A 16,000-nucleotide genomic window follows, 5' to 3' on the forward strand; every position below is an offset into this window, starting at 1 on the left:
AAATTGAACATATACAATAATACAAACAATATAGAAATAATAATTTAATTAACAACCAAAAGTTAGGCAGAGAAAATGGAGACAATAGATTCAAAGCATACGGTTTGGATGCCATAACCGTTGTGTGCTGTTCTGTTGAGCATGCCACAAGTGGCTTTCATGCATGTTTGTTTGCTTCTAACCTCATCTTTTTTTACTGCTTCCCTTCTTTTTTTATTTCTTTCTTAACTGCACTGTGGTTTTTCACCCTTTTCATTAATTGACGATCAATTATATCCGATGAGGGCTTGTACAGTACACAAGTGTAAATGTTTACTATTTTTCATAAAAGGGAAAAGGAAAAGGAAAAAGATTGTTTTTGCTTACCACAAAGTTTTGATCTATTGATGTGTACAATTAAATCAATTTAACCATGAAAAAAAGGCTCTTTAGCTAGCCTTGTGTTATGGGATGAGCCTTTCAGCTCATAAACTATGTTCGCGACCCAGATTTTCTTCGCATAAAATTCTCTATTCTATTTTTGGTGTTATGTGTATATGTTATTATTGAGTTTTCGATTTTTTTTCATTTTTTCATTTAATTTCTTTTATTTAGAAACAAATCATAATTATTAATTAAAGTGTGGAGATATGTGGCTGCAAAATTTTCTTATTGTTCAAGAGATAGATAAATCTTAAGAGACTAAGTCGCAAAGTTGTTACAAAGGTTGTTTGGCTAACAGCTGAGGCAGCTAATGTGGTTATAAGCCCAAACCCTAAGCTGATTCTGGGTGATACTTATCTACTCATTTACTCTAGGTGATATATAAGTTGTATATTTTATTGTGGAAACATAACAACACATTTTCTCACCGGGTAGATACAACTAAAATAGAGAGATAGAATGGAAGAGAGTGAGCTTGTAAATTGGAGCAATTTTGGGGAGAGTGCTTCATCTTCTGCACCCTTCAATTTCTTGGTTGTTTTGTGTAGAAAGGTTCGCAGCAATAAGATCATAGTAACCCTCTATTGACGTACGCAATTCTGTCGAACCATGTAATTGATCGCGTCGTTTTATTGTTGCTCATGCATGTTTAAGGTTTCATATTCTTGAGAATAATTAATTGTCATTCTAGTCATTGTTGAGTTCTTATTGAAGAATCAACAATTGGCGCCGTCCACCATAATCAAATTCACGACTATGTCTGTGGCTAAGTTTGAGATGCAAAAGTTTAATCGAAATAACGATTTTCGATTATGGAGAATCAAGATGAGAGCGATTCTTGTGCAATAAGGTCTCGTTGATGCTCTGAATTCAGAGAAACTTGCGAAGGAATCGAAGACAAAAAAAAAATATGGTTGAAATGATGAGCAAGGCTCATATAGTCACAGTGCCATAATTCTCTCTGCCTTGGAGATAGTGGTTGCGAAAGAAGAAAGGGCATTGAAGGCATGGGCAAAATTAGAATCATTGTTGATGACTAAGTCACTTGCAAATCAACTTTATATAAGATAACATAAGAGAAAAGCATGGAAGATCAATTTGAGGAGTTTAACAAGTCTATAGATGATCTTGAAAATATAGATGTTGTTATATATTATGAAGATAAGGCTATAATCTTGTTTAATGTCTTGCCTAATCCTATGAGCATCTTAAGGGCTCGTTTGGTTTTCAATAAAGGATTATTGACTCAACCTAGAACACATCTAGTTTGACTTGCAATAGAACAAGGACATTCTAGTGATGGTAAGTTGACCCAGTGTCATCTCTCAAGGAAAGTCTTAAAGGGCTTCTAGTAGTATCGTGGGAAAAAGTAATAAAAGAAAGCAGTAAAGAGTTTGATTATTAATCTAGAACTGAAACTTAAAACTGAATTAAAACCAAATTGTAAAATTACTAGGCGAATTAAATTATTAACCCTAGGCAGAATTAAAACAACTTAAATAAAATCTAACTTAAGAAATTAAGTACTTGTAAATTAAAAATAAAACTAATCTAGGCATGAAATTAAAGTGCATAATTTAAATTGCATAATTAAAAAGAAAGCATAAACATGAACTAAAAACATAAACATGATTAAACGAAAATAAATTGAATTGAAATACGAAATACCGTAAATGTCTTGAACGTGTAATTGTGTCACGCAATCACAATCCAATAAATAACTAAAAACTTAACTAAATCGAAAACTAACTAAAAACAATGAATTTTCAATACTATGAAAAAGAACTATGAAAGCAATAAATTCTAAATTTCGGATGCCAAGAGATCTCAAAGATGGAGTCTACAACTATAGCAAAAGATAGATGATTTTACAATAGAAATGAAACCCTATTTATAGACCTAACTCTGGTGAGAATAAGCATAGCTGCAAAGTAATCAGTGCTGGCAAGAATAAACATAGCTGGAAAGTAATGGTGCTGGCAAGAATATGCGGAGCTGGAAAGAATAAACATAGCTCTGGAAAGTGAACTCCGATGATTATGCTTGGGAAAGGAAGTCAGCGTTGGCGAAATAGGCGGAGCTGGAAAGTAGTCAGCGCTGGCATTTATGGGCGGAGCTGAAAATAGTCAGCGCTGGCAAGAATGGGCGGAGCTGAAAATGGTCAGCGCTGGCAAGAATGGGCGGAGCTGAAAATGGTCAGCGCTGCAAGAATGGGTGGAGCTGAAAATGGTCAGCGCTGGCAAGAATGGGCGGAGCTGAAAATGGTCAGCGCTGGCAAGAATGGGTGGAGCTGAAAATGGTCAGCGCTGGCAGTTATGAGCTGAGCTGAAAATGGTCAGCGCTGGCAGTTATGAGCTGAGCTGAAAATGGTCAGCGCTGGTAGTTGACTCTGGCACTTAGCTCTGCTATGTCGATGTCTGCTAAAAACACCATTTTTAGCCCAAAAATCTCCAAAATTGCATTCTTCCATCTATAAACCTAAATCTCCTGCAAAGCATCAAACAAACCATAAAACGCACCAATTTCCAGAAGATTTAATTTAAAATATGCACATGCAAACCCCTAAAATTAGAACAATTAAGCATAAATCAACCCCCCCACACTTAGCCTTTTGCTTGTCCTCAAGCAAAATCCATATGAATCCTAGGAAGAGATTGATTTCAACAATGCAAATTTCCATCCAAACATTCACAAAGTCAATTCAAAATTTTATCAACAACACACATCTCTTGATCATGCAACTAACTCAAAGTTTAAGACGCAACAAAAGAGTAATGCAAGTAATTCGATCAGACCCGATTCTCCGCTAGAAGTGAATTCCCTAATGTGATCACCTTTATAATCAATATCCCCATTTTTCACACTTTTTGTGCTTAAGATTTTCAACAGTTGAGCCATAATTCATGAAATAAAACCATTTGGATGTAATCCAAAGTATTTTCACGTGGTTTCCCATGCTCATAGTTAGTCTAGAGGAGCAGAGACTCAGAGCTGTCACGTTTTCAGAACAGGCCAGATGTTTCAGAGCTGGAATTTTCAGAGTTGGCAATTCGTCCAACATTTTTCACATTTCACAGATAAGATACAATCGTAGGTAATCACACTGACAATACTCCTTCTAGTATCTACCGGACAAATCACGTTTTACTAACTTACAATCATGTTGCAACAAAACTCATAATTCTTTGCATAATCAAGATACGCATATTAAAAATAAAACAAGAATAACCACCATTCATTCACAAACCCTAAATGCACATCGAAAACCATCTTCTCTTCCACAAATTCATAAAAATTCGCATGAGACAAAGACCAAAAACTAAGCATAGAAGACTAATCTCGCCAATTTTTTTTTTTTTTTTTTAATATAAGCACAAGAAAACACCCCCACACTAAAAGCATGCCATGTCCTCAGGGAAGAAAAGAAATACGAATAGTTTAGAAAACGTCCCTGATTATCGGCATTGAAAAACTGAAGCATCGTGAGGGGCGATTAAGAAAGGGCTTTGTCTATTGCAAGTGGAGAGTGGCAGCATTGGTAGCTGTAGAATAGAAAGGCAGCGCTGACTCAGCGTGTTGAAGAGCGAAACCACGAAGCAGTTGGATATCGCCAAATGCGCGCCGTCAGCCCCACCTTTCAACGCCATCGCCAAATTCGAAATCAAGTCGCCTAACGAGTTCCCCCACGCTAGGGCAGTTCAGCGCTGACGGGTGTTGGGCGCAGCAGGGCAGGGTGGCAGCAAGGCTGAATCTTTGGGAGCGAAGGCACTTGCATTTGGCAGCGCTGGCATTTGGCGCGCTGAAAATGGAGAGTGAAGGTGCTGGCAGCGCTTTCATGTAGCAGCGCTGACGTTCTGCCGTGTTGAATTTGGAGAGCGCTGGCATTTGGCAGACCGCAGCGGGCTAGATGGTCAGCGCTGTCGGAGAGGCGGCATTTGCGCATGGCCTTGATTTGCTGCATCAGTGACTCGATGGCGTCGAAGTTGTTGGCGAGGGCGAGCTTGTGGATGATGGTGGCGTAGAGGGATTCATTGGGGTTGTGGTCTTTGCGGGTGGAGAGCTGGGCGAGGAGAGGGCAGGCGGGGTGGCAGCGCTGCCGGGGGCGTGGCTGGGCGGTCTTGGCGGCTGGCAGCGCTGGCGTGTGGCGGTGTGGCTGGGCGGGGTGGCTGGCAGCGCTGGCGTGTGGCGGTGTGGCTGGGCGGGGCGTGGCTGGCGGGGTGGCAGCGCTGGCGGGTGGCAGCGCTGCCGGGGGCGTGGCTGGGCGGTCTTGGCGGCTGGCAGCGCTGGCGGTGTGGAGCGAAGAAGCCGGGCTGGCTGGTCAGCGCTGGTATGGTTCGGCGCTGAATATGGAGAGCGAGAGCGCTGGGCGGGTGGCGGGTGGCTGGGCGGAGGTGCTGGCAGCGCTGGCGGGTGGCAGCGCTGACGGGAGCGGGTGGCTGTGTGCGCTGGCGGGTGCGTGGCTGGGCGGGCTGGGCGGTTTAGCAGCGCTGGCGGGCGGGCAACGCTGGCGGGTGGCAGCGCTGACGGGGGCGTGGCTGGGCGGGCTTGCGCGTAGGTGCTGGCAGCGCTGGCGTTCCGTGGCGGGCTGGTCAGCGGGTGGTTGGGTGTTGACGAAGGAGTTAATTTTTTTTTTTTTTTTTTTAAGTGTTGGCTCCCTTTTTCCCTTTGTCGGCGTTGGCAACCTTATCCATCGTTCATTTTCAACGCTCACTTATTTTGCCACCCAAAATTTTTTTTTTATTTTTTTTTTATTTTTTTTTTATTTTTTTTTTGAAGATACTCTTTCCCCCAAAATTTGCGACGCTGACTGCTTCACTCAATCGGCCTTGCCTTTATTTGCCAACGCTGACTCCTTCAGCTATTTTCCTTTCTTTTGCCAGCGTTGGCTTTTATGGCGTCTTTTCTCCCTTAGCCATTATTGGCAATTCTTGACCTTAGCTTGGTAACTATGCCATTATAGGCGCTGACGGGTGCGGGTGGCGGGTGGCGGAGGAGTTCTTGCAGCGCTGACCAATTCGGTTGATTTATGCGGGTGGCAAAAATCAATGCCGATGGAATTGTTCAGCATAAATCAACCGAATGGGCGGGCTGGAGCTAAGGCGCTGGCAGCGCTGGAGTCAAAACATGAACGCCAACATCAAAGTATCCACATGGCAACCAAAACTGAGGAAAGACTCAAAACAAACAACGAAAACAAAGAAAGCAAAAGAAAAATAAAAATTAAAAATAAACCAAAGGTGGGTTGCCTCCCACTAAGCGCTAGAGTTAAAGTCTCCAGCCCGACTTCAGAGTTGAACTTCAGCTAGGGTTGTGCAGAGCTTGAGACTCCACCTCCATAGGCGAGCTCTGGTGCTCGTAGTACGGCTTCACTCGATGGCCATTCACTCGGAAACTCTCCTTTGTGTGCTCGTTCAACAGCTCTACCGCACCATGCTCGAACACCTCTTTGAGTAAAAATGGACCGCTCCATCTGGATTTCAGCTTTCCCGGAAATAACTTAAGTCGAGAATTGAACAAGAGCACCTTCATTCCAGGGCAAAGCTTCTTGTGGCAAATGCGGCGATCGTGGAGTCGCTTCACTTTGTCCTTGTAAATTCTCGCATTCTCATACGCCTCATTGCGTAGCTCATCTAGCTCCTCCATTTGTAGCGTGCGCTGCTTCACAGCAGAGTCCAAGTCATAGTTAACAGCCTTGATCGCCCAATAAGCTTTATGCTCAATTTCCACCGGCAGATGGCAGGCCTTGCCATAGACGAGACGGTACGGACTCATCCCAAGCACGCCCTTGAAGGCAGTTCTGTACGCCCAAAGAGCATCATTCAACTTTGCGGACCAGTCCTTGCGCGAGGGTTGAACTGTTTTCTCCAAAATTCCCTTGATTTGCCGATTGCTCGTCTCGGCTTGGCCAGAGGTCTGCGGGTGATAAGGTGTTGCTACCTTGTGCGTGATTCCATTCTTCTTCATGAGCTTTGCAAACAACTTGTTGCAGAAGTGCTTGCCTCCATCGCTAATGATGGCTCTAGGAAATCCGAATCTAGAAAGAATGTTCTCTTGCACAAACTTAAGTACCACATTAGCATCACATGTTCGCGTGGGAATAGCCTCAACCCACTTGGACACGTAATCTACAGCAAGTAAAATATATTGAAACCCATGTGAAGTAGGAAATGGCCCCATGAAATCAATGCCCCACACATCGAAAATTTCGACAATTAATATGCTTTGGAGAGGCATCTCATTCCTGCGGCCGATATTTCCTACTCTCTGGCACCTATCGCATGCAAGAGTGAAAATGTGTGCATCTTTGAAAATGGAAGGCCAAAACAAACCTGATTGAAGAATTTTATGTGCTGTTTTCTGCCCCCCAAAGTGTCCACCACAATGATCTTCATGGCACATCTTCAACACTTGTTGTTGCTCCTCTGCCGGCACACACCGTCTAATGACATCATCCTTTCCAAGCTTGAAGAGGTGAGGAATCTCCCAATAGTAGTGTCTGCACTGAGCTAAAAATCTCTTTCTCTCCTGCGATGTCAGCTCAGGTCGTAGAATACCACAAACTAAGTAATTGACAATATCGGCATACCAGGGCTCGGCGCTCGCAGGGCTGGACTGAGCAGCGCTGAGTTCGGCAGTGCTGGGCTGGACAGCGCTGAGCTTATCAACGCTGACTTCGGCAAGGCTCGCAGGGATGAACTGAGCTGCGTTGGGCTGGGCAGCGCTGCATTCGGTGGAGCTGGGCTCGGTAAAGCTGGACTCTGCAGCGCTGCACTTGTCAAAGGTTAATGCATATGTTTGCTCAAAAGGAAAAGATTCAGGGATGCAATTAAGATTCGACTCTATCCGATGATTATCCAAGCGTGAAAGGTGGTCAGCTACATGGTTCTCGCTCCCTTTCCTATCCCTGATCTCTACATCAAATTCTTGCAACAGTAAAATCCAACGGATCAGACGAGCTTTAGCTTGAGGTTTAGTCATCAAATATCGCAGCGCAGCATGGTCACTATGAACAATAACCTTAGACCCAATGATGTAGGCACGAAATTTATCTAAGGCAAAGACCACAGCAAGCATCTCTTTTTCAGTAGTGGTGTAATTTACTTGTGCACTGTTCAGAGTTAAACTAGCATAGTAAATTACACGTAACATCTTATCCACACGCTGACCTAGCACAGCTCCTACAGCAGAGTTAGACGCATCACACATAATTTCAAAGGGCAATGACCAATCAGGCGCAATCACCACCGGGGCAGAGCTCAATTTTAGTTTTAATGTTTCAAAGGCATTCATGCAAGAGTCATCAAAATTAAACGGAATGTCCTGAGCTAGCAGTTTGCATAGAGGTTGGCTAATTTTAGAGAAATCTTTAATGAAACGTCGGTAAAAACCGGCGTGACCTAAGAAACTCCTAATTCCTTTAACATCAATAGGGGGTGGTAACTTTTGGATTACCTCCACTTTAGCTCTGTCGACCTCTAGTCCATGCTTAGACACCACATGACCCAAGACAATACCACGTGTAACCATGAAATGACTCTTTTCCCAACTCAAGGTTAAGCCACTTTCAATGCACCTTTGCAACACTACATCAATCTTCGTCAAACAATCATGAAATGACTGCCCAAAAATCGAAAAATCATCCATAAAAACCTCCACGAATTTACCAATCATTTCATAGAATATGGACATCATGCATCGTTGAAACGTCCCGGGTGCATTGCACAACCCGAACGGCATCTTCTTCCATGCAAACGTCCCAAAAGGAGTGGTGAAGGCAGTCTTGAGTTGATCTTCCGGGGCGATCGCGATCTGGTAATATCCTGACAAACCATCAAGAAAACAATAAAAATCATGCCCAGCTAAACGATCTAACATTTGATCAACAAAAGGGAGAGGAAAGTGATCCTTCTTGGTGACGGCATTGAGTTTCCTATAGTCAACACACATCCGCCACCCCGTCGTAGGACGCGTCGGTACCAACTCCATCTTGTCATTGCGCACAACCGTCATTCCTCCTTTCTTTGGCACGACATGCACGGGACTCACCCACTCACTATCAGCGTTAGAGTAGATGATCCCTTCGGCCAGCAACTTAAGGATTTCCTTGCGCACGACATCCATCATAATAGGATTCAATCGTCGCTGAGCGTCTCGCTTGGGTGCTGCTCCCTCATCTAGGTTAATTTTGTGCATGCATGTGGCTGGACTTATGCCACGAATGTCTGCCAGGCTCCATCCCAAAGCTGCCTTGTTTCTCTTCAATACCTTGAGCAACGCTGCCTCTTGCTCCCAAGTCAGCGTGGAAGATATGATCACTGGCTTCTCCTCACCTGCTTCTAAAAATACATATTTGAGATTGGCAGGGAGTTCCTTTAGTTCCAGCGCTGACCTCTTGGTTTCCATCTGTTCATCAAAGGGCAGCTCGGTATGGCTGAAGGGTGCTGAGCTCGGCAGAGTTGACTGTAGCAGCGCGGGAATCGGCAGAGCTGGCTGCGGCAGCGCTGACTCTTCAGGCAGCGCTGATTCTTCAGCTTCCTTAGCTAATTCCTCCATGTCGGCCGATCCAGCAAAAGCTTCCATATACTCCTGTTCCTGAATAAATACCTTCTCAACCAAGCCATTAATAGCATCTATATATGAACATTCACTTATGAAATTCGTAGAAGGCATTGCACGATTTTCATGCATCGAAAAAGACACCGACTCCCCTAACACCGTCATTTTAATAGTTCCATGTTTAACATCAATCAAAGTGTTAGTGGTCGCCATAAAGGGTCTTCCTAATAGTAGAGTGTGGTCTCTACCATTCTCATGCACATCCCCAATCTCAAGCACTACGAAATCAACAGGCACAATCAAACCCCCGACTCTAACCAGAATATCCTCTACTATCCCACGGGGGTACCTAACGGACCTATCAGCTAGTTGTAGACACATGCGAGTGGATTTCAAATTACCTAACTCTAATTGTTGAAAAATAGAGTAAGGCATCAAATTAATTCCTGCTCCCAGATCTAACATACCCGTGGCCTTCTTACCATTTCCCAAAGCAATATTAATCACAAAGCTACCTGGATCGCGCTGCTTTGGTGGTAAGGATTGCTGCATGATTGAGGTCGCTACTTCCGAGACTAAAATTTTCTCATTGTCCCCGAACTTTCGCTTGTTGGAAACCAACTCCTTGAAAAACTTCACATACGCCGGTACTTTTCTGATCACATCAAGGAGAGGAAGATTCACGTTCACCTTGGCAAGCATGTTGTAGAAGTCGGCGAACTGTTTATCCAGCTTTTCATTCTTCAATCTGCTAGGAAAAGGGATCGGAGGTCGATAGGGTGTGGTAGACTTATGAAGTTTATTCTCCTTTTCTTCCTCCATCTCTCCATCTTTTTGTTGATCTGCCTTCTCTCCATTGGTAGGGCTGGTCAGAGCTGAGCTCGGCATCTCTGGTCTGGGCTGTGCTGAGCTCGGCAGCTCTGCTCTTGTGAAGGCAGAGCTATTCAGAGCTGAATTAGGCAGAGCTGGACTTGGCAGCGCTGACATCGGCGGAGCTGGATTCGGCAGCGCTGACTGCAGTAGCGCTGACTTTGACTTTGAGAGATTCTGTAATGCTGAGTTCGTCAGGGATGATCTTGGCAGCGCTGGCACTTCCACTTTGTTATCCACCATCTTACCATGACGAAGAACAGTTACAGCTAGAGCTTGATGCGGCTGAGCAGGTTGGCCATGAAACTTTCCGGGCTGCTGTTGTTGTTGGATTTGATTCAAAGTACCGAAAAGTTGACCGACAGTTGTTTCAAGCCTTTTTATGGTAGATGCTTGGGACTCCATATTCTGCTTAGTCATCTCCATATTTTGCTTACTAATCTCCATGAAAGCTTGCAAGGTATCCTCTAGGGATGTTTTCTGTGGTGGCATGGGCTGTGCACTCTGCTGCAGGGCTGATTGTTGGTGTTGGTATTGCGGTCTATATGGTTGAGAGGAGCTTTGCTGCGGAGGGAAATATTGTGGTTGCTGTTGGTAGCCCATTTGGGGTGGTCGACGGTATTGATTTCCCCCAAAATTTTGATTTCCCCATCCAGCATTCGGTTGACTTCTCCATCCTCCATTGACATTCTGTTGCCCTTGATTCATGTTCTGCCCATATGGTCTACTTAGCCCTTGATTATAGCTTTGAAATCCTTGTGCCGCATAGACCTCGGCTTGTCCTTCCGGAGTAAACTCTCCCATTCTATGGCACTCATTAGCTCCGTGGCTGAAATCTCCACAAATACCACAAGGCTCCATATTCTGCATAGCTGGGTTCGGCAGAGCTGACATCGGCAGTTCTGCATTCTGCAGAGCTGGCGTCGGCAGCGCTGCATTCTGCAGAGCTGAATTCTGCACCGGAACGGAAGGTGTATCCATCTTGCCCATCTTCAGCTGTTGTACGTCCCGCATGATTGAAGCCAATTGTTGTTGTATTTCAAATTGATTCGTCACTGCGCTGGCTTCAACTCTTCTTCCACGGACGGATTTTTGTTGGGAGCTCTCAGCTAAAGTTTTGAAAATCCCTTTTAACTCAGCTATGTTACCTCCTGCCGTGCTATCCACCATAAATTGGGCAGTTTGCACTAACCCATCGTAAAAGAACTGCATCAACATAACATTAGTGAATTGATGTTGAGGGCATTGACGGAGGAGTTCTTCATATCTCTCCCAAGCTTCATGCAAAGGCTCGTCCGCTCCTTGGGTGAACTCCATTATTTTTGTTCTCAACTCCTGTGTCTTATGGCTTGGGTAGTATTTCAGCATGAATTTTTCACAAGCATCTCCCCACGTAGTGATTGAGTTGGGTGGCAGAGATAGCATCCACATCCTCGCCCTGTCTTTAAGTGCATAGGGGAAGCACTTGAGCTTGAGTTGGTCCTCCGTGAGACTAAGCAAAGGAATTGTTTGCACTTGGGTGCAAAAATCCCGGATGAATTGCAGAGCATCCTCGCTTGGCATCCCGTGGAACACCGGCAGTAAACTCGAGTCATTTGGTTTGAGATTGTAGTTTCTCACAGCAGTGGGGAGCACGATTGCCGACGTGTTGGTATCTCCAATCACAGGTCTGGTGAAGTCTCCCATGTATTCTATGTTCTGGGCCATCTCCTTCTTCTCCTCGTTTAAATTCTGCTCAACTTTGTCCTGTTCAGAGCTGGTTTCTTCCTTGGTGGTTTTCTGCTCAGTGCGGAAGTTGGCAGGGCTGGCTTGGTCTGTGCTGAAATTGGCAGTGCGAACTTCGGCACCGCTGCCAGCGTTGACTTCGGCAGAGCTGGCAGCGTTGACTTCGGCAGCGAAGAACTTGAAGGCAGGGCTGGCCTCTTCCTCCTTGAAGGCAGGGCTGGCAGCGTTGACTTCGGCAGCGAAGAACTTGAAGGCAGGGCTGGCCTCTTCCTCCTTGAAGGCAGGGCTGGCAGCGTTGACTTCGGCAGAGCTGGCAGCGTTGACTTCGGCAGCGAAGAACTTGAAGGCAGGGCTGGCCTCTTCCTCCTTTGTCTCTACGGTGTGCTCTGGAATTTCAGGTTCAGATTCAGAGCCAGAGTAGAAATCGTCAGTTGGAGACACCAATTTGCCTTTAAGACTACGGCGTCCCTGCATGCATAACACTGAACAAACAGATTACGCGTACCGAGTGGAAGAAACGTAAAAACAAAACCGAGAAAAACTGGAAATTAAATAAAGCAAGTAAAAACGACACAACTAAAACGCCTAAAACTGTCCCCGGCAACGGCGCCAAAATTTGACTCAACCTAGAACACCTCTAGTTTGACTTGCAATAGAACAAGGACATTCTAGTGATGGTAAGTTGACCCAGTGTCATCTCTCAAGGAAAGTCTTAAAGGGCTTCTAGTAGTATCGTGGGAAAAAGTAATAAAAGAAAGCAGTAAAGAGTTTGATTATTAATCTAGAACTGAAACTTAAAACTGAATTAAAACCAAATTGTAAAATTACTAGGCGAATTAAATTATTAACCCTAGGCAGAATTAAAACAACTTAAATAAAATCTAACTTAAGAAATTAAGTACTTGTAAATTAAAAATAAAACTAATCTAGGCATGAAATTAAAGTGCATAATTTAAATTGCATAATTAAAAAGAAAGCATAAACATGAACTAAAAACATAAACATGATTAAACGAAAATAAATTGAATTGAAATACGAAATACCGTAAATGTCTTGAACGTGTAATTGTGTCACGCAATCACAATCCAATAAATAACTAAAAACTTAACTAAATCGAAAACTAACTAAAAACAATGAATTTTCAATACTATGAAAAAGAACTATGAAAGCAATAAATTCTAAATTTCGGATGCCAAGAGATCTCAAAGATGGAGTCTACAACTATAGCAAAAGATAGATGATTTTACAATAGAAATGAAACCCTATTTATAGACCTAACTCTGGTGAGAATAAGCATAGCTGCAAAGTAATCGGTGCTGGCAAGAATAAACATAGCTGGAAAGTAATGGTGCTGGCAAGAATATGCGGAGCTGGAAAGAATAAACATAGCTCTGGAAAGTGAACTCCGATGATTATGCTTGGGAAAGGAAGTCAGCGTTGGCGAAATAGGCGGAGCTGGAAAGTAGTCAGCGCTGGCATTTATGGGCGGAGCTGAAAATAGTCAGCGCTGGCAAGAATGGACGGAGCTGAAAATGGTCAGCGCTGGCAAGAATGGGCGGAGCTGAAAATGGTCAGCGCTGGCAAGAATGGGTGGAGCTGAAAATGGTCAGCGCTGGCAAGAATGGGTGGAGCTGAAAATGGTCAGCGCTGGCAGTTATGAGCTGAGCTGAAAATGGTCAGCGCTGGCAGTTATGAGCTGAGCTGAAAATGGTCAGCGCTGGTAGTTGACTCTGGCACTTAGCTCTGCTATGTCGATGTCTGCTAAAAACACCATTTTTAGCCCAAAAATCTCCAAAATTGCATTCTTCCATCTATAAACCTAAATCTCCTGCAAAGCATCAAACAAACCATAAAACGCACCAATTTCCAGAAGATTTAATTTAAAATATGCACATGCAAACCCCTAAAATTAGAACAATTAAGCATAAATCAATTATGTAGGATAATTTGTAACCAGGATATTTAGCGTGGATAATGACAGATTAGTAATACTGAGTTGGTGTTTGTTATCATGGCTAAATACAGAATATCCTGGTTTAAGTTAATCCTAGGGGGTAGGTGGTATTATTAATCCTAAGAAATCTGGATTAATAATACTGGGTCGTGGGATTAAATCGGGTTGTCCGCATTATTACTCCCTCCGTCCCAATATTCAAGTCCCCTATTCCTTTTTGAGCCGTCCCACGTAACTAGTCCCCTTTCCTTTTTGGGTAAATTTTAAGGGCAACTAATCTCTAATTAAACATGAATTCCTTTTAATCCCCCCATCTACCTCACACTATTCGTCTCTCTCTCTCTCTCTCTCTCTACCACCTCCCCCCTTCCCCATCTCTCTCTCCTCTGCGAATCTCTTCTCCGGCGCCTCCACTGCGCCTCCCTCCTCCGCCGTCGGAGACACTCACGGCTATTCGCCGGCTTCGTCGCCCTCTCCATCTCAACACCCAATTTCATCCCCACACTCTGCTCTCTCTCTCTCTAGCCGAGGGGAAACGACGAAGGTAAAGCTCTTGCTGCCTCGCCGAAAATCGAGCACAGCAGCGGCGATTCGCGGAGAGAGGTGTTGTTGTGTTGGCTTGTGCTGTTGGTGTTGCTGTGTGAGCGTCAGTCGAGGGAGAGAGGTGAGAGTCGGGAGTCAGGGCGGCAACGGCGATAGCTATTAGTTGCTGCTGTCCGGCTGAACAATGGGAAGAGGGAGGGGGGAGGTAGGGAACGGCGGTGCGGACGTCGGAAATCAAAGCTTGAGGGGCAGATTTAGGGATCTAGGGTTTCACCGAGATCTAAGCCCTAAATTTGCCGAGATCAAAGCCCTTCCCCCTCTATAAGTCGAGATCTAAGCCCTAAATCCGCCGAGAACTATCGCGCCACCGCCTCCGCCCTCCGGACTCCACCGTTCGAGCCGCCTCCGCCCGCACCGCCTCTGCAACCCTCTATTCCACTTCGTGCTATCTCATCTGTTTTTTTTTTTTTCAAAAATTAGGGCTCGCCGGAAATTAGGCATCTCCTCTATTTCTCTCAAAATTGAAAGACTTCTATTTTTTGATTTTTTTTTTGTTTTTTTTTAATTTCTGGGTCTCTTTGTTTCTGCGGTGGGCTCGCCAGTGTTTCACTGTTCCGGTGTTAAGCGCGGTGGCAGTCGGCCAAGGAGGCGGTGTCTCACTGTTTCGACGTTAAGCGAGGTGGCAGCCGGCCAAGGAAAGAAGAGAGTGTTTTAATTTTTATTTTTAAAGGCATTTACTTAAACAAGTTAATCAATGTATAAATAATATTAAATAATACACTAAACATGTGGGGTCATCTACTTTAACTCTCCTAAATACCCGTGCCCAAAAAAAATGGGACTTGAATATTGGGACGGATGGAGTACTAAATAATACCAAACACTAGACTGATCTGTACTAAATTAGCTAATACAGTGTATTAATAATGTTTGGTAGAGAAACAACTATTTCTTTAGAAGAAGTTCAGGTTGTTCTCAAATTCAAAGAGATGCAGAAGTCTAATGCATCAAGAAGAGAGTCAGTGGAAGAAGGTTTGAATGTAAAGTTCAAAAATCAAAATGAAAAGAACAAGAAATCATATTCAGATATAAAGAAGGGATTTATGCAGAAGGCAAAAGAAGGGAAAAAAAGGAAACCAGGAAATAACATCATTATAAGAAAATTGGTCAACTCAAAAATGATTGTTTCATATGGAAGAGAAGTAGGCAACAGAGGGTCGAAAGAGTGATGAAGCGCAAAAGAATGTGAAAATGTTGAATATAGTTGACAATTAATCACACTAAAGATGAATGGATACTGGATTCAGGGTTTACATTTCACATGAGCCCAAATAAAAGCTGGTTCCAAAACCTTACAGAAATATAAATAGGATTAGTCTTGGTAGAGAATGATCATGTATGCACACTAACGGGCATAAAAGAAATCAAGTTTAAAATATCAGATGAATCAATCAAGATTCTCGTAGAAGTAAAGTATCCCTAAGCTTAAAAGAAAATTAATTTCTCTTGGTACTTTAGAGTTAAAGGGATACACTTTCAAGTTTGATAGTGAGAAATTGTTTATCATTAAAGACAACAAAATTATGATGCAAGGAATTAGAGTTAGAAGCATATATTACTTAGAAGGAACAACTGTGGTAGGTTCTATAGATACTTTTGCTCAGTTTGCTTATAGTCTCCTTAATTTTGCTTAGTTTTCTCAAGGAATTACTGATGGAGAGGGTGCAGCCCGGCGAAATACTGTCGGAGAGTGACGTCAACATGAGAAACTATGTTCCTATTTTAGGATTCTTCAATTCCAATATCAATTAAAGGTGGGCAAAGCGTAAGGTAAATAAGAAACACAAAATCAAGCATCAAGAAGCACGCAAATTCAAGGAGAAAACCAGACGAAAATAAAACTGAAAAGTGTACTTTTTATGCCTCAAT

At 43.7% G+C, this 16,000-nt stretch overlaps 1 protein-coding gene across 1 annotated transcript; it reads left to right on the plus strand.

Annotated features, from left to right (window-relative positions):
• The first annotated feature begins 4,769 nt into the window (after window positions 1–4,769).
• On the plus strand, window positions 4,770–7,209 carry LOC130998400 (uncharacterized). The gene is made up of 2 exons (XM_057923819.1): window positions 4,770–4,974; window positions 7,013–7,209. Exons 1-2 carry the CDS (start codon window positions 4,770–4,772, stop codon window positions 7,207–7,209), a joined length of 402 nt encoding a protein of 133 aa, XP_057779802.1.
• Window positions 7,210–16,000: the final 8,791 nt, after the last annotated feature.

The sequence above is a fragment of the Salvia miltiorrhiza genome, chromosome 8, assembly GCF_028751815.1.
Source record: "Salvia miltiorrhiza cultivar Shanhuang (shh) chromosome 8, IMPLAD_Smil_shh, whole genome shotgun sequence".
Classification (NCBI taxonomy): domain Eukaryota; kingdom Viridiplantae; phylum Streptophyta; class Magnoliopsida; order Lamiales; family Lamiaceae; genus Salvia; species Salvia miltiorrhiza.